Source organism: Chenopodium album, chromosome 27 (assembly GCF_948465745.1).
Source record: "Chenopodium album chromosome 27, dcCheAlbu1.1, whole genome shotgun sequence".
Lineage (NCBI taxonomy): Eukaryota > Viridiplantae > Streptophyta > Magnoliopsida > Caryophyllales > Amaranthaceae > Chenopodium > Chenopodium album.
In genome coordinates, this window is record NC_137860.1 from 35,940,128 (window position 1) to 35,961,809 (window position 21,682).

The 21,682-nt window shown below is 34.0% G+C and overlaps 3 protein-coding genes across 4 annotated transcripts; 1 reads left to right on the top strand and 2 right to left on the bottom strand.

Annotated features, from left to right (window-relative positions):
* Window positions 1–11: 11 nt before the first annotated feature.
* On the bottom strand, window positions 12–6,046 carry LOC145618895 (nucleobase-ascorbate transporter 1-like). Its single transcript, XM_081673499.1, has 13 exons — window positions 5,647–6,046; window positions 4,083–4,180; window positions 3,437–3,613; window positions 2,972–3,072; window positions 2,787–2,862; window positions 2,340–2,399; window positions 2,071–2,258; window positions 1,876–1,972; window positions 1,586–1,672; window positions 1,211–1,269; window positions 945–1,114; window positions 696–850; window positions 12–554 (listed from the first exon to the last, which is right to left on the bottom strand). The coding sequence occupies exons 1-13, from the start codon at window positions 5,720–5,722 to the stop codon at window positions 342–344; spliced, it is 1,557 nt and encodes a 518-aa protein (XP_081529625.1). The 5' UTR covers window positions 5,723–6,046; the 3' UTR covers window positions 12–341.
* A 3,812-nt stretch (window positions 6,047–9,858) lies between these two features.
* Window positions 9,859–17,254, top strand: LOC145620290 (putative protein S-acyltransferase 23). 2 transcript variants are annotated; one of them, XR_014108197.1, is made up of 13 exons: window positions 9,859–10,340; window positions 10,790–10,930; window positions 11,588–11,700; window positions 12,747–12,826; window positions 13,362–13,525; window positions 13,965–14,103; window positions 14,193–14,292; window positions 14,537–14,594; window positions 14,890–14,967; window positions 15,065–15,163; window positions 16,197–16,279; window positions 16,373–16,521; window positions 16,721–16,856. XR_014108197.1 is itself a non-coding variant. In XM_081674935.1 (13 exons), exons 1-13 carry the CDS (start codon window positions 10,050–10,052, stop codon window positions 16,907–16,909), a joined length of 1,680 nt encoding a protein of 559 aa, XP_081531061.1. In that variant the 5' UTR covers window positions 9,859–10,049; the 3' UTR covers window positions 16,910–17,254. The 2 variants fall into 2 exon arrangements, 1 of the variants encoding a protein (XP_081531061.1); XM_081674935.1 differs by having other exon boundaries at window positions 16,197–16,275; window positions 16,721–17,254.
* Window positions 17,255–18,052: 798 nt separating this feature from the next.
* LOC145620952 (L-galactose dehydrogenase-like) lies at window positions 18,053–20,426 on the bottom strand. Its single transcript, XM_081675696.1, has 5 exons — window positions 20,168–20,426; window positions 19,468–19,696; window positions 19,077–19,376; window positions 18,826–18,954; window positions 18,053–18,347 (listed from the first exon to the last, which is right to left on the bottom strand). The coding sequence occupies exons 1-5, from the start codon at window positions 20,422–20,424 to the stop codon at window positions 18,216–18,218; spliced, it is 1,047 nt and encodes a 348-aa protein (XP_081531822.1). The 5' UTR covers window positions 20,425–20,426; the 3' UTR covers window positions 18,053–18,215.
* Between the last annotated feature and the right edge of the window lie 1,256 nt (window positions 20,427–21,682).

The window sequence follows — 21,682 nt, forward strand, 5'->3', positions numbered from 1 at the left end:
ATCTTTCTAATAATCCAGAATTAGACATTTTTATATAGATATGACCTGCACAATTGCAAAAAGTTAAGGCGAAGCTAAACATGCTAATTTTATTGCATGCCATTTACATCTGATAAGGCATTGAGAAGAATGATATACTATCCTAACTCCTCGTGGACCTTACTGCACACGGTCCACCAAAACTTACACTGGATAAGTTAGAAGGTTTAGCTTCTTACGATCAAAATATATCCAGTTGTTGCTGAATTTCCATCGACAGTCTGAAATCAGCACGGGTTAGAATTACCAGAGCCGATAAAAAAGTGTCTGCTGGTCTCATTTCCGACTTCCAAGGGCAATTACTACGTAGGAGGAAAGAATCTGTTGAGATTGAATGGCAATGTGTAAAATTCTTCATTCCTGTTATCTCCCCTAAAACTTCTAAACTTCACCCACCACGGCATTCCTCTATCCTTCTTCGATCTTTCTACTTCTAGTGTGTTGTCCAGGAACACTGATATGATCAAGCTCACTGTCGGTGATGATATGAAAATGGTTGTCACAAATGCATTGAACTGCCAAAAAAACAACTCCAACCTCAGAAAATGAAAGGAATTTAATAAACAAAATGTTATTGTGAGCCTATAGTTCTAACTTTTACATAGGGTGATGTAAAGTACAGAATTTTTTAAGCAATTATGTATAAGTGAACTCACCCATCCTGCATTAGTCCGAACAAGTCCATGATCTAATCGATAATCATCGAAAAATTGAGGTATAGATATCCCAAGAAAAAGAGAGAGCCCAATAATAATAAGATTCCTCATAGAGTTCATATTTGTAAATTGTAGAAATGATAATCCAACTGAAGCTGCATACGAAACAAGTTCAGTTAGTTTAGTAGATTCGTATATTTTGAGGGGTATGAAAATTGAAAAGCTTATAGATGAAGTTGTGGAACATACCCACGAGGCCAAAGAGAACACAGTATAATGCAGAAAATATAGGGAATGGTATGGATGCAAAAACAGCTCCAAATTTTCCTAAAGTTGAGAAAAATATCATAAAACCAGCTGAGATTTGAACAACTCTCCGACTTCCTACTCGTGTGAGCCCTAGCAATCCGACATTTTCCCTGAAATGATGCAGAATAGGTTGCTTTAGCATGCGGGAGAGTAAAACAAGTCAAGGACACTACACCATCATGGTACATTGGTAATTTGATACTTACACAGAGACAGAAGATCCAGTGCCCGTTCCAAAGAGACCATCCAGCAAAACTCCGATCCCCTATGAGAAGATAAAAGAACAAATATTTTCATGCACAGCACATGATCTTACACAAAAAAAAATAATCTTTCAATCTGTATCATCAGCGGAGTAATATCCCAACAAAGCAAGAGAAACCACAAACAGGTGTACATGCTAGAGTCCTGACCTAGTATTATTTCACATATTTACTTAAATCAAGTAATCCACATTACTGGCTTTCAGCTTGCTTTAGCAATTTGGCTACAAACAACAAGTTGATTTCTTATAAAGCCATAAGCATGATTCTCAAAGACAAAATAAAAAGTTTACGATGATAGATCAAATAGTAATTTACCTGCCATCCTATGCCCCGACTCAAAACATAAGCTGGAGGAGGGGTAGCAATTGCAAGTCTGGATGCTGCCTTATAAGCAGCAGTTGACTGCAAAATTTACAAAATCCAAACAAGAAAAAAGAATTTTATCACTGATAAGCCTAGAATAAAGGTACATACATGAAAAACAAATTAAACTGTTCTCTTTAAGTTTTTAGTGATTAAGAAATTTTTAAAGAATGGATGCAAATTCAGCTAATTATGGCAGGGAAAGAATGGGATACAGGGTCCAATGCTACAAGGTCAGTTACCTCAATCATCGAAACTAAAACAGATGCCATCATAGCTATGGAATGGCCAGCTGCAAAAGTAGGAGGGCCCCATTGCAAAGGATATGGGAATTTGAACCTGCATGAAGTTTTATCATAATAACATTTAGTTAAGCCAAAAAATTTCACCTCCTCAAGATGTACATAACTGCTATGAGCTTCATTAGCGATAATTACCATGGGGCAGTTGATATAAGATTTGCCCTATCTGTACGACAACTGTTCTGAGTATGCCCTGGCTTATGTCTGTAGGCTCCAGCTGCTGTCAGGATAACAGCATAAAGCCATACAATCGAGACACAAATAATAACAGGAAATCTCTCGAATATCGGGATATCTTTCAAAGGTCTGATATGCTTCAGATACTACAATGAACAAAACCGGAATACTCATTATTAGGATTTCTTAAAGGAAACCAGTACAAGTACATTTAACAAGTTACTCACTTGAGACAGTCCAATCACGAGCAATAGCATTGGTAGCCCAATTTCTACACAGTTCCCTAGCTGAAATGAAAAAGGAGCTTGAAGTAGTTAGCTGTAATATCCAGTGAACGAAAAGAAAATGTATGCTATTCAGACAATCCTACATAGGTATGGATGCTTGACGCTTAATTTTGGACCTAATATAAGAAAGATTTAACATAAGCTAATATGATATTTGGTACTCATGAGTCATGAGTCGTGTTGGACATGAGTGCCTGAGTTTGAATAACATACTATGTATAAAGTAAGAGAATAAATTTTAGGGAAGTTCAATGCATCAGATTTCAGGTCCATTCACAAGAAAAAAAAATAAATAAATAAATAAAAAATTAGTCAAAATTAATTTATCAGGGTCTAGAATAACCATACGCTACATGTAAATCATCTCCTTAGTCCATTGGTACCTACCGCAGGAAATCCTCGGTGAAACAACCCTAAGCCGACCAATCCAACAACTGGTGCCATGCCAAGAGGACTGAAGAATCTGTAAAAACATGTAAATGTACACATCAGCACAAAAATGCTAACTAATAAGAGAAGTACACCGCTTAGACACTTAGATAGTCAGGAGACTCAGAAGAACCAATACATACCTTGAAAAGAGTCCCCAAAGTTGGCTGTAACCTAGAATTATCTGTATACTAGAGGAAACAATAAGAGCTCCTTGAATAGCCCTCATAGTTTGAATAAATCTCTGTAAAAAGGGAAAAAAAATAATAAAAACAAAAAGGGTAAAATGTGGCATTTTCACAAAGTGCAGAAACCTTTAACAACTAAAATGCTCAACATCATGCAGTGGACATTCAATAACAGATAATCAATGTTAGGAAGAATACATATTGGGGTTTTTTTTTTTTTTTTGCATAATCACTAGGCTTAAATTTTCACGAACAATTTGCACTCAGCTTCAATCATACTTCCGATCTTAATTATTGAAAACCAATGCAAATTACAAATGCATAAGTGTATAGATTCTATTCCACTTAGAAACCTTGTTAAACCAGAGAAAGGACAAAGCTAAGAAGTCTATGGCCAAACAAAGTTAAGGATGAACTTACATCATGATTATCCGGAATGCGCTGCAGTGATGAGTCATTTATTATGTATGCTACAGGAACAAGGTAAGCAAAGGATCCTCCGACTACAGCAGGTAGCCTGGTCCCAAACAATGCTTGTAAGAGGGTGTTAATCCCTGCCACAAATAGGAGAGTTTGTATGACCCGTGCCTTGTCACCCTGGACATGTTAACAAGGTGTCACAGTGTGCAGAAGGCATGGTAGACTTATAATTACCGCAATCAAATAGCTCAAGATTTAAATAGAATTTCAGCATGGTCTAAGCTCTTGAATAGACACTAATCTTGATATTCTTAAATAACGAAAAAGTCCTACATAATTAGTATTATTTCTCTAGGAGATTGTTGCGTCATCTTTCCCTACCATTGTCTTGAACATAAAACCATGGTTTTCATTTCTCTTAACCCCATTAAAGTTACTCCCTTCATGTTACAACGCAAGGAAAAATGGGAAAGAACCAATAAGAATAGCTTTTAGTAGACCGTTGCATTGATTCTACAGAAAACATCGTGGGGTCATAAGGACACATGAGAACATCACCAATCTTACAGCATTCAATTGTTATTTTACCCAAAGGTAACTAGTATATCAATTTAGCAGAAACTCGGGACTTAGTAAAAGGGCTTACATCAGATCCACCCATTGCAGGGACTATCAATGTAGGAATCATCACACTTGTGCCAAGCATCAAAATGTAGTTCTGGAACGCTAGAAGTATGGTTTCGACTGCAAGATTGCTTCCAGTTATAATCAGACAGAGGAAGCTAAAAGATCTACCAACCATACATGTAATATGTACAAAACAAAATACAAAGATAGATTTTTCTTTTAAGTATGTACATTTACATAATCATTAAACTACCATCCTTGATATGTTTATTTCTACAGGGTGTACTGGTCAATAAACTGATCAACCGGAAGATGATATCCTTAAGAAGCAGTTTTATAATGGTTCTCAATCATGACCATATGTCCATACCACATTTAAGATTTAATCCCAGCTCACACTCTATCTTAAATGAAATTTTATTGTTTTGAGGACTCGATTTTTATTAGATTAACACTCCTATCGAATTTTCTTGGTTGCTCATACGATAAAATTTACAATTTCTTTCCATATTAGTAATGCTTCTTATTTTTAGAATCCTCTAAATCTCATAATTGAACTTGAACTTGAACTTGTACTTCATTTATCAGCCAACTCATCATAAAAAGACAGTATTCAAAATTTCATCAATGAGCAACATTGTTTAATGCATATTCATCCTTTTCACATGACAAAACAAACCCCTTAATCTCAGTGAACGAAACTAATTCACTCAATCACACAACAATCATTCAAAGTTTTAAACATCGATGCGATTGCTCTCGTAATATATATAACCTACCATAGTAATTTAAAGAGCAACACAATATAATGGCATTTAGTAAGGAAGCACATTGCCAATAATTAATCAAATATCCTGACAAATATAATAGAAAATCTACCTTATTAACCCATTATAATAAGTAAGTCATAGATTGTTTATAAATTCGATCAGAAAACTATATAAAATTACCTAAACACCGCAAAATTGGGAAAATTCTTTTAATTAATACTAACAAACAAATTAACATAAAACAAATAGAGAATAAATGTTGCAAAAATTCAAACTACTTTGTACTTGATAATTATCAATTGTGGTTCTTTGAAAAGTGACACACCCTAATATTAATAGAAACAAACAGATAACTGAGAGCAAGACTATGACATTTTGACTAAAAACACCTATTAATACCATAATTAACTTGAACTTTCAAAAACCTAATAAATACAATTAAATTTCATTCCATTTCCACAATATTTGGACCACCTGAAACAAACACTTTAACTTTCATAATAAATGTGGCAGATATTAAGATAAACCAATAATTAACTATACAAAACAAAAATATAACCAAATTCAAATTACAATAAAACTCAAAAAATAAATAAAAAATTGAAAAAAATGAAAATTAAAATGAACCCTTTTCATTTTTCGAAAAACCCATGAAAAAAAACCAAAAAAGAAAGAACCTTTTAGAAGATTTTCAATGGTGGTGGGACATTAATAAAGAGCAAATAAGGATTATGTATATAATTAATAAAGTAATTAAGTAATAATTACAAAATTGAATGACTAAAATTGAATTAAAAGTGAGTAATACAGTACCCCAAGGAGGATTAGAGTCTATGCAATATTCAAGGTCTTGAAGTTGTTCCATGGGAGGATGACTAATGTCCGCCATTGTTAAAGAGCTTCAAAAAAAGCAGAACAGAACAGAGTTCCCCTGTTTTTAGAGAGAGAAACAACAAAAATTAAGAGAGAGAAAGTAGAGAAGTGTGAAAGAGAAGAGAGAATATAAATTTTTTTGATGAAGAAGAATTAAAGTGGAAAATTGTAATTTAACAGATAGAAAGGTGGCTATACTATAGAAGAAGAAAGAATGAGAAATAATACAATTTTATTGTAAAATATAAAAAGAAAGAAAATAAAAAATTAGAAAGTTAGAGAGAGCAAGAGAAAGAAAAGTGGAGAAAATTTATTCTTTGGATTTTGGGTTTGGTTGCTCTTTCTGCGCGAATTTCCAGTGATAAACTCAAAAAATTTAACATCTTTTTTTTTTTTCAATTTTTGTCATGGAATATTAAGTTTTGAACTTGGGAACCTATTTTAAGATTTTACAAGAATAACCTCTGTGGTATACATTAACTACGATAGCGTCTTGGTGATTAAGGGAGTGTTCGGTTGTACCGTGTACATGATATAAAATTCGGTCATTGTTTACACGAAGTAAGATATAGGGCTTGTGATTTTCAATTCAGTTCAATTCAGCTCCTAATTTCCTTCTATTATAAAATATTCATTTCAATTCTGTTCAGCTCTAATAAGTTCAGTTCAATTCAACTCAGCACATTTTCAGTCAATGAGAACAAATCCATAGTGTAGTGTTAGGAAAAGAAAGCGAGAAAAATTAGCATGCCGCATTGGTTATACAACAAAAAGTAGTGGAGGTCATGTGATGATTCAAGTATAATGAGGCTCAAATGCTCAATGTACCATCCTTGATGTTGGTGAACAATTGAATAATGTAAAAGAATTCTACTATTAAGAGCTAAAAAGCACATAAAAGATTATAAGTTATTATCAAGTGTCTATAAGTAATACTCGTAAGATATTTTAAATTTATAAATTTGTAGATGTGGACTAACTTAGTTTAAAATCTTAGAGTGTTACCCAAAATTAAAGATTGAAATTCATTATTGTACTTACAAGAGTTATAACTCTCTCAATACCAATAAAAATCCATGTTACTTCATATAATCATACATATTTATTCGTAATAAGCCATTAAATTTGACTTGTCTAAACACAATAGATATAAAAATATATGTATAAGGTTTATCTTTCTTGATTTGGAAATCTCTCTAAATAACATTCTAAATTCATCCATAATGTAATCATTGATGGAATATCTTGTTGGATTTTCAATATGCTAATTATATAAATCAATTAGTTAAGAAAATTACTCCATAATTTTTGAATTTGAAAATTTAACGTAACTTTTTTTTTTTTTAACTTAAAACTAAGAAAAGGACATTTTCTTAACAGCAATATTATGAGCTTAACTGTTAACTCGGGTCAAAATTAAGTACGTAGTACTGGAATTAGATAGACTATAAGTAGATTGGTACAAAAATACAAAGTACTTAACATAAATTTGTCAGCATTTGGGAAAAGATTTATGATAATAAGCTCAAAAACAAAACTCATGATTTGTAGTATTAAGAAGTGGGGTCCAGAAAGGTCAGGAAGTCAGGAGTATTATTCAAAAACGGTCAATAACATCATCAGAATTCACAGGCTTGTGTTGTTGAGTCAACATGATCTCATTTTTTTATGTACGGTTGACTGTTTTTTTTATTTTATTTTTGTAACATTTTTAATCATATTATCAAATCTATGTTGTCGATCAACGCCTCATGAATCATCATCATTTCTTGCCTAGAATCTAACTATGGAGTTTTAGACTTTTATGGAGTAGAATTTAGAAGATGACATATGCTCGGAAAATAATTTTGGTATACAAAAAATTGATTTTGGCACATTTATTGTGAGAGCACGATTTTCTATGCTCTTCTCACTCATTGGTGTGCCAAAATTAACTTTTAGTACTTCGTATATCAAAATCATTCCCTTATATGTTTTCTTTGTCTCGCAGTAATTTTATGACACTATATCATCTTTTGATTTGTAGGATTTTGATTGTTTAGGATGTTATGAGCTGTTATGGACTATAGTCTATAAGAGAAGAAGTATAAGAGAATAGTTGGTGTTATAAAATATAAAGCGGAAAACAAATTGAATCCATTTTAATTAGAAGAAAAGAGTGTGAATGCACTAATGCAGCAATCAAAGAAATATCTAAAGTAACTTCCGGAGTAGTATTGTTTTACAAAATTTAAGTTTATTTACTCCAATTATATCTTCATTATCCCTAACATATTAGGGCCCAATGGCCATTATTTCTTTAAATCTTGTTTAGTGAGTATTGGTCTGCTTGTCTAGGCAATCTAGCCAAAGTCTCATTTAGAAAAAATAAAAATAAAAAAATAATGCATTTCTTAGCTTGTTGTTACCGTATCACAAACTCTTTTAACACAAACTAATTACAACAAAACTAAACATAAGTCAAGTACTCCGTATACCTGTATACGGAATAAAATATAATTACGTCACGTATTATATTAATTTATTACGAGTAGTATTTTATTAAATATGAAGTATGGAGTAACTAAACTAAGTAAAAGACAAAGCAATGAGTCTTTTAAAAATTGCACGATATTAATAGGCAAAGAACCTAGTGAATTTAGTCTTTTAAAATAAACAGTAAGAGTACTAGAGTAGTGATAAATTAATGAGACCTATGTAATGCTTTATGCTTTGAGGTTGATTTATGCGAACATAAAACAATAAACAAATTTAAACATTAATTCTTGACAGTCGTAACGATGCTACTGACAGTATTTTTGTTCCTCAACTGCTGTCTTCAAGGAATAATCATTTTCAAATGGGCAATAGTTAAGCCTGTTTGATCTTTCCTTTTTATTATTCTTATGAAAGAAGCCCATTGTTCTCGGCCCAAAGTTTGTACATATGAAAAGATGAATGGCCCATGGGTTGCAAACTTGAAGAAGTAGCCCGAGCCCAAACTATGTATTACTACCTCCGTTTCTTTTTAGTTGACACGTTTTGACTTTAGCACTATTCATCCACCTCCCTTTGACCGTATTTTTTGCTCTATACGTAATGAAAAATATAGTCATGTGAAATCTTGTTAGATTCGTCACGTTATATACTTTCAAAGTATCAACTTTTTTTAATTTTTGCTTATAAATAATTAAAGATATTAATGATTGAATAAGTGCATTGGCAAAGGTGACTAAAGAAACGTGTCACCTAAAAGAAACGGAGGAAGTATCTTTTTTTTTTGGGAGGGGAAGGGGTGGGGAATGGGGATGATAGATTTTAGGTATATAAAAATAAAAACAAAAAATAAGTTACAACTCTTTGCATAAGATTTTATGTAAGTAAAAAAGGTAGAGTGAAAAAAGTAAGTGAATATAAGACCCACATGAGAAAATGTTGGGAAAAAATTATTAGAAAGAATAAGGCAAGTTAAAAGGGGGGAAATGGATGATTCATTATTTTAATTGTAACGTGAAGTTACCTTAAAGTACTTTTATCTTTAGTACGAAGTAGAGAGTTCATAAATGTTACTAGTAATATGATGCATACTGTAGTATCAAGGAACGAAAAGTTTTTAAATTTGCTCAGTAAGTCAAGTCGAATCAAGGGAAACGTTTTGAACTAGTCTCAAAACATAAATTAAAATCGTAATGTTAATTGTTTTTTATACACTTTTTTTTTGGAATGTACTTGTAACTTTGTAAGTAGAAGTAGATGAGGGATGAGGTACACCTTCATGTGATAACGAGGGAGATAAAAGGAAATACATGCATTCGTATAGAAATAGTTTTGTTGCAACTACTTTAAGCTATGCTCAACTCACATAATTTAATCAACTAATCACCAACAAAGTGTTGACTCATTCAATAAGTTTGTTAACTCAAATTTTAGAGATATAGGGTTCAAATCTTACTAAATGGGCGTTTAAGGTACAAATTCTCTTATCCTTTCCTTTACTCCCAAATACTTAACTCGCAACTACTAGGCCAATATGATCCAATCCGTTCTTATTTACAACTACGAGTACTCTGTAAATAAGTTGACTCGAACATTATTCATGTTGACTTGCTTTACATATCACCCCAAATCATTTCAACCATCTATTAATCCATGATCCATCACTTCACCAAATCATACAGCATTACAGTGCCACCAACTCCATCACTTGGCTGCGCCAATCCACCGACAATCCCAAATTTCGAACCTTCCAACTAATTTTAACCGAACCCTTTAATCCCAATTCAAAACCCCAGAAAATCCCAAATCCCTAATTTCTATTTTCCCGATGAAATCAACCCTAATTTCAATGTGATTTAAAAGTCAAAATGGTATCATCTTCATCAGAAATCGAAGTTGTTTCAGATTCAATCTCATCAAATCACATCAATCAACAACAACAACAGCAGCAACAACAACAACAGCAGCAACAACAACAACAACAAGTGATTGTTATCAGTGATGTTTTTACTGCTTCAGTTCATGGCAATTTGATTAAACTTCGTAAATTTGTTGAAGAAGATGGCGCTTCTCTTTCTCTTCCCGACGCTAATGGTTACTACGCTTTGCAATGGGCTGCTCTTAACAATTTCCCCAATATTGTTCAATATATTATTGAGGTATTTTTGCTCTATCAATTTTGTCGCTTTTTTGTAAGATTAAAGCTGAAATTTTGAATTTGCCGCTCTTTTTAATGATGTTTGTACTACCTCCGTTACTGGTTATGTGCAACGATTGGACATTTTCCCTCTTTGCTTTATGTCAAATCGTTGCACATAACCTGTAACGGAGGTAGTATTAGAAATTTGCTTTATTATATTGATTTCACAGTTATTATACCTTTAATAAGTACTATATATTGGATATGTGTGTTGATTGTGATTTTTCTGTAATTTTTATATGATATAATCTTAATTTGTATATGCTTTGATTCAGGGTTATATAATGAGGTTGTTGAAATTGGGGATTATAACTGGGAAATGAGCTTGTTTTTTGAAAGTCTTTTGCAAATTGGGTGCTATTTGCTGAGCTTACTTTTGTTTGTTACTCTTTTTTAATGTGATTAAAGCATGGTGGAGATGTGAATGCTGCCGACCTTAGTCAGCAGACAGCGTTGCATTGGGCTGCCGTTAGAGGTTCCATTGTGGTTGCGGACCTGTTGTTGCAGAATGGGGCACGCGTTGAGGCTTCAGATGCTAATGGGTATAGGGTAATTGCTTTGCTGAATTGTTTTACATGTTATTACATTATATGTTTGCGAGTAACATGTATATGAATGTCGGTTTGTGTCAATCTTTTGGGTATAAGTTGAACTGCTTCCAGTACTAGGCAGTTCTTTGTTACAAAACATCTAAATTTGCAAGGCTAGGTATTTGCAGTTAGGGTGTTATGCATGTCATAGTATACTTTGCAGAATGTTGTTTTGACTATTTCCTTTTTTCGGGCTTTAAGAGATTTTCTTGGTGTTTCCTTAGTAAAGCAGTGTCGATCTACTCTTTTGAGTCTATAAATCAGGATTCCTATTCCTACAATATGAATAATATTTTCCCTTGTTTAAATTGGAATCAGTACTTTTTGAAAAAAGAAAAAAGAGAGTGGGTTTAAGTTGAAGACTTGAAGGTGCTTTACATGTTTCTAAGGAGAGTGTTTAGGCCTTATATCAGATGTTCTGCGGTTGATAAATTATTCAAGCATCTACAAAGAACCTTATGTAGTAACGAGTTGTTGTAGAATGGCATATGTATTATTGATATTTCTTTTTAGTCTTGGTGATTTCTGCAGTAAAACATCTTAAACGTAAAAAGCAGCTTTTCTATTTCTGTTTGAGCCTTACTTTTGAAGCTTTTGACAATTCTACATTTCACAGGCAGTTCATGTTGCTGCTCAATATGGACAAACAGCCTTCTTGAACCACATTGTTGCAAAATATAATGCTGATTTTGATGCACCAGATAATGATGGAAGGAGCCCACTGCATTGGTGAGTTTGAGCCTTGAGGCATATAAATGGGAGTTAACTTGGCATGATTGATATAATATAGCAATGTATAGTGCCTTTCCATTTTATTTCTTCTTTCTTTACTCTATAAAGCATCATCAGCAGTGTATATTATGATCGAATTCTCTGCAAGTCTGCAATAATTTGGCATGGCTAAGGGCTGATGATGCCACTGGTCTTTGTTCAGAATATGAACATAATTCTAGCTCTTGTATCGTCTTCCTGTGATTATTTTTCAACTTCCTGTATAGCTAGACAACAAAGCTACAACCTTGTGATTCCTGCTGAATTGGAGTTGGCAATAGTAAGATGTGCTTTTGCATAGGCACAGACGACCCAAGAAAAAGGGGTGGGAGAGAGAGTGTGGAGGAGTTTTATTAGACCTAGATAAACCTTAAGTTATCTTTCTTGAGTTTATCATATAGGAGGATCTGCGCATCAGTTGCTGCTCCCCCCCCCCCCCCCCCCCCTCCTTCTTTTGGGTCAGATTAGTTAATGTAATGGTTCATTAGCTTGAAGGCTCCCTAAGGTGTCCTTTTGCAAAATTCTATTTCACTTAAGCTGTTGTCTGTTGAGCCAAGTGGGATCTGTGGCTTCTATGTCTTGTCATATCTATTGCCAAGCTTTAGTTAACTCCCGGCGAGCTTAATTATATCCTTAATCTATTTTGCCACATTAAGGGAGCTTGAGTTGGCATTTGATTTGAGCTCGCTTGCTCTAGATATTCTTTGTTGCCATGATCTAATATATATATATATATATATATATATATATATATATATATATATATATATATATATATATATATATATATATATATATATATATATATATATATATATATATATATATATATATATATATATATATATATGTGTATGTATATATTTTATATGTGTATGTATATATTTATATATATATTTTTTTTTTTATTTTTTATGATTGTAAAAAATTTATTGTCTCCTTTGATGAATAAAAAAAGTGTTTTAACAGTCTTCTAACCAGGGCTGATAACTTCCTTTGACCAGGGCTGCTTACAAGGGATTTGCAGATACAATCAGATTACTTCTGTTCAGAGATGCCAACCAAGGGAGGCAAGATAAAGAAGGTATGTCAATCATAAACTGTTCTGCTGTTATTTCATTTCTTGGTTTAAGGTCGCTCACTGATGCTACATATTAGACTAATCTTACTATCTGGAGTATGAGCAATATCGGATGCTTTGTTGTATATTTGTACATTATGTGATCCAATTACAAATCTACATCTAGAAAAAAGAAACATGTCCCAGTTAACATATATTACATAGGTTAAGACATATGTGAATGTGTAATACGCACATACGTATATCACTGTAAAATTACTTTAATAACTCTAACAAAGCACTATTATGGCTGGATAGTGGTAGTTGTATGTAGCATTGTTGTAGACGCATTGGTACATTTTATAAGAAAAAGTGCGTAGTTTGAGAGACATTTTATTTCCAAAAGTGCTTCATCCTCTCCATTTTTTTCCTGCTCCCCAACATGTTAATAAGCTTTTATGTTTATGGTGAAATTGATCTTATTCGCATCTTCACCGGCTTTTATGGGTTATTGTGGACTTTAGATTGTCTAATTTGACGACTTTCTTTCCGTGTTTAGGTTGCACCCCTTTGCATTGGGCTGTTTTAAGGGGACATGTTGAGGCATGCAGCATACTCGTGCATGCTGGCACAAAAGAGGAATTATTGGTGAAAGATAAAGCTGGATTTACCCCAATCCAGCTAGCATATGATAAAGGTCATCGGCATGTCGCCCTTTTGCTTGTACGTGATAACAAGGATATAAATGAGACTGTGGCCCTTTTTTTAGAATTAAATCGGTTCTCACTATTGTTTTTGTCTGCTCTCTTTCTTTTTATCCTCTGTAATAGTTTTCTAGCAAAGAATTTATGTTCTAAATTTCTAGTTCATGTGGGCATATCATTTGTCAAAATTTAAACCATACTGAGAGGGCTAAGAATGTCGTGTTGGGTTTATTTTCCCATCTCCTGACAACAAATTCAAACAAATGATGACTCCATTATAGTATCTTCTCCCCCTTTATTTTTCATGTTTATTTCTTGTGTTTGGGGGAATGGAAATGGTGAATATAATTTGCATCATGCTTTGAGAAACTCTCCACTTGGGAAAAGATGACTTCACTTTGTAGAATATCAAGATTACTGCTTTGTTGATTTGGTGACATTTTTGTTGCTCGTTTCAGTCTAAACTTCAGCGGGCTCATAATAACAGTCTAAAAGGCACATTTTTTACTGGGAAGATTGTTGGAGCTGGCTATGCTCCGTTCTTGTTTTGCACCATCTTCTGTTGCATGATCCTTTTCATTAATTCAGTTCTCTTAGGTGAGTAAGATCCATTTTCCCTTCTTGCATTGGTTTAGTTTAAGATGATGTATTGCTTTTCATAACTGACTTATCATAACTCAATCTAGCTCCAAGTCTTGCGAAGGTTACTGCTGCTGTTGCACTCTGGGGATGGACTGCTGTAACTTTATGTATTATTGCATTGATAATGTTTTATCGTTGTAGCAGGTATCTTCTTTATCTATAGTTTGATTCGATTTTATCATTGATATTAGAAAATGGAGAGAACATAGTTAAAATGAGATTCATTATATTACATATGGAACCCCACTCTCTGGGCCTTTTGCTGCACATACAGGGATAGATTTGATATGTGGTTAAAATATCTGTTTTACAAGTCAGATATAATACATATTCATGTTGGCTTTCTTGTTATGCTCAATTCGTTAATTGGATATCTGATATATTGCAGTAAAGATCCAGGATACGTCAAAAGATCTGATAATTCTGGTGATCTTGGGAAAGCACAGGTACAATAGTTGTTTGTCATGCAATTATTATATAATCAATTTCTTTTAACATTTATAGATATCTTGATTCAAATTGACCCCTTTAATTTTTTAAACTACCCACTTTATGTTTTATCCTCGTACACCACAATATTCTCACCATCCACTCACTCTGAGTGGGCTGAACAAAGCAGTCAGGGGGTATGAGGATTAAATTCCTTGAAAAAAAAAAAAAATCTGAAATAGCTGTTTATATATGAACATGGAGGGAGCATGAAGACTGAATTTCTTTTTCCTTTTTTCTGGGAATGTTCAGGATCCTTTATTGAATCTTGATATGATAGACTCCTCTGTTTGGACCGGAAATTGGTCTCAGCTCTGTCCAACATGCAAGGTAAATTTCATTGGAATTTGGTTCTTTAGGTTTTGATTTGTTTGCCAAGTTGTTAAGTTGCTTCTGATATGTTTAGCATCTCATTTATTTTAAACAGATTATTAGACCACCCCGTTCAAAGCACTGCCCTACATGTAAACACTGTGTTGAACAATTTGATCATCATTGCCCTTGGATTTCCAATTGCGTGGGGAAGGTAAGTACAGTCTCACAGATGCTGGCTTCTCTTATTTTAATTTGATCATTTGTGAAATTGTAGTCAATTGACACTGTCTTTGTTTAGGTCTCCATTATCATGTGCTCTTATAAAAAAACTATTACCAATTGTGGGTATGACAACATAAATGTTATGTTTATTATCTTTATATGATTGAATTAAAAATTCATTGAACAATTGCTGTTAGGCTAATAATAATCCCTGGATGTTGCATGAATTTTCTATGTTTATCTTATGTAGTGGACCAATCTATGCTCTCCAAATTAAGCTTATTAGATCTGAGATGGAAAAGTTGCCGTGGGATGTCATGCCATAGGTGTTATTTTTGATGCCTTGATGGTGGGTGGATTGGTGGAATATATCTATTCAAGATTTGGAATAAGTCAGAGAAGATAACTTAAGCTGAATGTTATGATTCATAATTTATCAAATGAGTGAACACATGGGCAAGAGAGAAAGGGTAACAATTTAGTTCATGCTGGAGAATCCTGATATTAGCTGAAAGGTGTTCCTCACTACTGTTATTTGGTCTCTGAGAGTATCTTATTGTTGTTTATGATAGAAGTTTTATCATACTTCAATGTCCTAGCTTATTTTTGCATCATTTTCAGACTTAGAATAATTTGGTTTACTTGCGAGTTGGCTAAGTGTAATTCATGCTTGCTGTGGCATAAAAAAATTATGTGCGCAATTTCACTGCAAATTTGCAATAGAATGAAAGATAGTTGTTGGTTAAGTGCTCAATTTTCTTTTTTTATACTATAAATTGGTGTCATCGGTACATGGCTTTGTCTGATTGTGGGGAACTTGGATAGAAAATTAATAGTATTGTTTCAATAGGGGGGATGATGCCTACATGCTTTAGTCATCATTTCAAGTACTTTTTTTTTTAATGTTTTGGCTATCAGTGCTTAAAAATATATAACAAGTGCATATTTATGATAGAAATAGGATTCGTTTTTTTTACTTAATCTTCCGCATTTTGATTCTCTATGGTCTGTCTGTGTTGCAGAGGAACAAATGGGATTTCTTTGTTTTTCTGTGTCTTGGAACAGCAACATCGTCTATTAGCGGAGTGATAGCTGTTTTAAGTATGTGAGTTTCAGTTACAATGAGCTTTGAATATCTGCTGTACTACATTATGATGCTACATCATTCTTGGATCACATATGTATATTTATATTACAGGAATTTGGACCGCTGTACCCGCAATTCCAACTAGTGAAACATGGATGCATTATGTGATAACTCATTATTACGGAGTTACGGTCTTCTTGGTGATAAATTTTTTGATATTCGTCTCTGCAACAACTTTGGCAGTTGCACAAACAAGCCAGGTATGGTGATGCATAAGTCTTACTTCTTGAAGCAGTCATAGCTGCTTAAGCAATATGTAATGTTTGTACAGAAAAAAAAAATCTGTCGATTGCAAATTGTTGATCCAATTAGGTGGCCCAAGAGATGTATGGTATAAGCAATAAGCCTATTAGTAATTTTCCTCAATATATCACAAACATCTTTCCTTTCGTAATGCAGATAGCTCGGAATATCACCACAAACGAATTGGCAAATGCCTCCCGCTACTCATATCTTCGCGGTCCGGATGGCAAGTTCCGTAATCCTTACAACCACGGTTGCAAAAAGAACTGTGGTGATTTTCTTATCCAAGGCTACACCGACGATAATGAGGTCCCTTGGCTTCCCTTACATGCAGTTGCCCGGTAAAACAATTCACTGTATCATAGGAAGAGCTCCTGCTGGTTCATCAAGCACTTACCATTCCTGCGTGCACAACATACTTCTTTACACTTCCAAGATGTCGCCGCATGTTCAAATCCTGTAACTTTCTCATGATTCATTCAATTGCTTTTTTTTTTTTTTTTTTTACATTTGATCCAGTGTACAGTTGATATTTATTTTCATGTCATAAAAGAGGAGAGAATATGAGATGCCATGAAAATTGATTCTGCAACTTTTCTTTTTTCCCCTTTTAGTTCTGTGGGGGAGAGGATTGTAACCTGTAAACTGTAAAGCAATTAAAAAGAAAAGAGATTTTTGACGTTTTTGCAATGATGCTGGTTGACTATGATTACATAATTCGAGCTGTAGTTTATTTGGTGGTACTTTTTTTTTTTTTTAATTTCAATTTCTCAATTGTCAGACCAAGAGCATATATTCTTGATGTAAAAGTTTACAGCATACTTTAGCTGGTAAGGTAACAGGAAAGTGCACATATATTCAGACCTCGTATTTTCGTTCCATAATGCCAAGAAACTTTACGAAAACCTTAACAACATAAAGATTAAAGGAAGGTTTAGCCCAGTAGAAAGTGTGCAATGGAGTCTACGTGCTTTTTAAAACCTTAGAAGGTATCGTTTATTTAACAGGAAAATACCTATTTTACCCCTCTATGAATGTCGCAGACTCGCAGTGTACCAACGGTGATATCGAATGCGAAGTTCAAACCCTAACCACCAAGTTTAAGGTTTGGCTTTGGCTTCAAGGACAACAATCACGAAAGCAGATTGTCCTTTGAAAAAAAAGGGGGACAAAAGCGAGTTTGAATCTTGAACTCTTTACAGCCTTTCATGGTGGGCAGGGTCCAAGCTTTAGATTATGGTATGATAATGGATCTATTATGGTCCCAAAGGCCTGTGAGACTTTTGACATCTAGGTGAAATTCAAATCATATACTCCAGGTAATAATTTTAGACAGTTCGAGTTTGGGTTGGGTAATTCTGTATTTCTAATACGAGTCGATTTTCCAGGTTTATTATGAAGCTTTCAAATTGTAATAATTATTGTCAAATTTTAGTGGAAGTAAGATTAGGTTGTTGTGATCAAAATTGTTGCATTTAGAAGCAAAAGTAAATAGTTTATTGTTCTTGTAAAGATCATTAACAACAAAAAATTTCATACATACTTCTTTTACATAAAACAAATCCTCTGAAGTTTTACACAATGCCTTCATTATTGGTGGCGATAAAAAGGAAAATTCACACGAGAACACATCTACTGCCTGCAAACAATCTCAAGTTTGTTGTATACCACTGGGCCAAGTTTGGTTCTTTATAGGCTTTAGGATGTTCTCTATCTCTGCAAAAGTTTTCTCGTCCTTTCCTTCAGCTCCAAGTTCTAAAGCGGCAGCAACATTTTCCTCTACCTGAAATGTCAACCAAGAAAACAAGATTACAGTACACCGGCATTTTCATGGAATGTTAAGAATCCTAGAGAATGTCATTCAGTGAGATAATTTTCAAAACTGACTAAAGAACTTATAGTGCATGTACATTTCAGGACAGCTAACAGAGGGTAAATATGAAATTATGAGGGTATTAGTGTTTTTGCAACAGACTCCATACTCAAGCTACTCAGAAAGCTACAACTCGTGTTATACAGCATTCTTCCCTGAGACTACCTTGAAAATTAACTTAAAACATCTATCTCATAGATGATTGTTGATGAATTAACTACGTAGTTCTGTGTATTAATATACTTTGCAAGGTGACTATGCAAGACAACCGTTTTCTAAAGAACTTCGCAACCTATAGTCTTGATTCAAGCAGTTCAGGAACAATAAGAAACAATAAGCTTCTCTACCTGAATATAAATAGGATGATAAGGCAAATAAGAACACTGACCTGCCTAACAGAGTTCATGCCAACCAAGGTAGTAGAAATGTCTTTGTTTGACAAGCTGTACTGCAAAGCCAACTTTGAGATGTTCTTTCCATTCTTCTTGCAATAATCAGCAGCAGCTTTACATGCAGCCTGCAAACAAGAAATCACAAAGAAAATATGAATAACGGAATTATTTGAATGACCATGGTAAGTCCAAGAAATATTGCAAGGGCATAATATCTTGTCCAATTACTGCTGAAATAGATATATACCTTAATCTCAGTTGAAGCTGGATGCCACTCTGGAGGGCCATTTTCGGTATGAAGCCCCATTGAAAGTGGAGAAGCATTGATCACACCAACACCTTTACTCTTCAAATACGGTAGCAAATCTTCTAATGTCGAGTCATTTATACAATAGTGGCAATATGACAGAACAACATCAATTGTCCCAGGTGGAACTCGGTCAAGAACATACGTATATACTTCCAACGGAAGTCCAGTTATACCAATGAACCTAGTCTTCCCAGATTCCTTAATTTTCTGAAGGGCAGGAATCGTCTCATTGACAATCTGCATAACGAAAAACAAATGAGCATAAAGCGAATGCAGATAACACTCGTAAACCAGGCAGACAAATGAAAGAGTAATCCTGAATTCGAACCTGATCAAGAGAACCGAATTCAATATCATGACATTGTAATATATCAACATAATCAAGCTGCAACCTCTCTAGGCTTTCATCAATGCTCCTAGTCACCCTTTCAGCACTAAAATCAAAGCCTTCGGCGTAACGGCCGCACTTAGTTGCAACAATGTACTGATCTCTAGGTGCACCAAGTGCTTTCAAACACTTCCCAAGCACCTTCTCTGACAATGTGGCACCATAGTACCTAAACATAATTAGGTGAGATCAATTGACAAATCCCACAAAAAAAGGATTCATCTTTACACTATATACGATATCGACTTCGAAAAAATGGGCCTGGCCACAATTGCGACACAGTTAGGTTCCATCCTAAAACCAATCGGACGTGTCATAAGTTGGCTATAATCACTCCACGTCTCCAGAACAACTCAATGTGCACTAGGTAAGTCATTAAGACATTGCATAGAATAGATACCTAAACTATCAATTGGATTACAAGAACTCAAATACAGATTAATTCTGTCAAAATCATTTTAATCCCTGAAAGTTTTTTTGAATCAAATACGAAGGATTATGAAAAAAAATTGATGCCCCAAATAAACATCACCATTTAAAATTCCAACAATTCCAAATAAATAAGGTTCTATATAGCAATAAAGAAAAACAAAAAAAGGGTGATTAAAAAGAAATGAAATTAATAGGAAGATGAACTTACGGAGAAGTATCAAAGAAATTGATACCCAAGTTAAAAGCTTGAGTAACAGTAGCAATGGATTCTTCTTCAGAAACATCACCAAAGACTTTGCCAAGAGGAGAAGCTCCAAAACCCACACAACTGAGATTGAGCCCAGTTTTTCCCAATTCTCGGCGCTCTAATTTTTGGTGGGTATTCATTGCTATAATATGGGTTTTTGGAAGGGATGTTATTTTGGGATGATGAAAGATACAAGGTGAGATGGAAATTGTAAGCATGCCAAAAGTGAATCGCAAGATTGGTTTTTACATGCCCGCAAAGAGGTGTAAAAATATGACCCGACCAACCTAATTCGAAATCGATCTGAATTATTTGATTAAGATTTTGACTCGAATGGACACAATAAGTTTTCATGACTCAAGTTTAAAATTAGATCCGATCCGACCCGATCCGACCTCACCGAAACCTGACCGGATATCCAAATTGACATAGGCGTGTTACATGTGACATGACTTATGAACAGTTGATCATTGTACTCCTGATCTAAAACGATTATTCCTACTTAACTTCCTCTGATATCGTTTTATATTCTTATTACTCTGTATGAGATATTGAAAGAAAATGAAGTAACTAATGACAATCTAGTCTTGTTATACATTCATTTGAGTGTGTATCTTCACCCAAATGTCAAATTAGTTTTATATTGAAAATCAAGGTTAGCATGGTGGTTAGAGCTTGGAAGCCCTCCTTCCACCCCTGTGAGAGGGGTTCAATTCTCACCCCAATCAAGTAGGATCTCTAAATTTCCCCCAACTTGCAAGGGGATTCTCCTTACCTTAAAAAAAATAAAATAAAAATAAAAAGTGAGATTGAGGGATAGCTCAAGTGGTTAGAGCTCCCCTTCCGATTTCAGGTGATCTTAGGATCTATTTGTCATTACCCGCCTTTGTGACTCTCTAAACAACAACAAAAAAAACTTCAAATTAGCAATACTTCATTTTTAAAATATTAAGTAACTTGAAGAATAATGAGCGACCAATGATGCAAATCATTCTTTTGCAATATAACTGATGTAGATCTGTATTTTCTTTGCAAATTTATGTGTTAGTAATGAATATAACACCCTTGTCAAAAAAAAATAAATAAAATAAAATAAAATAAAAAAAATGTATATAACACCATAGCAATATTAAGCGCCGTTTGTATGATATAAACATAAATTGTCCATTAGTGTTGAAGAGAACTAGTGGTGTACATAGTTCTGTACATATTGGGCCAAGTAGCTCCTTTCAATTGCAGTCCAAGCTCAGCAATCCATACTAGATTGGGTCGTCTTAAACAAGGTGATGTATCGAAAACAACTTAGACAGGGGGTCAATATTATGATCATGGGGTGTTAAAAGTATAATACACGAAATTGGAGCGATTTAGGAGGTGTTGGGAGCTGGTGTTGGAATTTCACGGAATACTACGGGATGAATCCCGGGATCATATAATATTATGTGGACCTATATATGACTATTATCCGGCAACGTA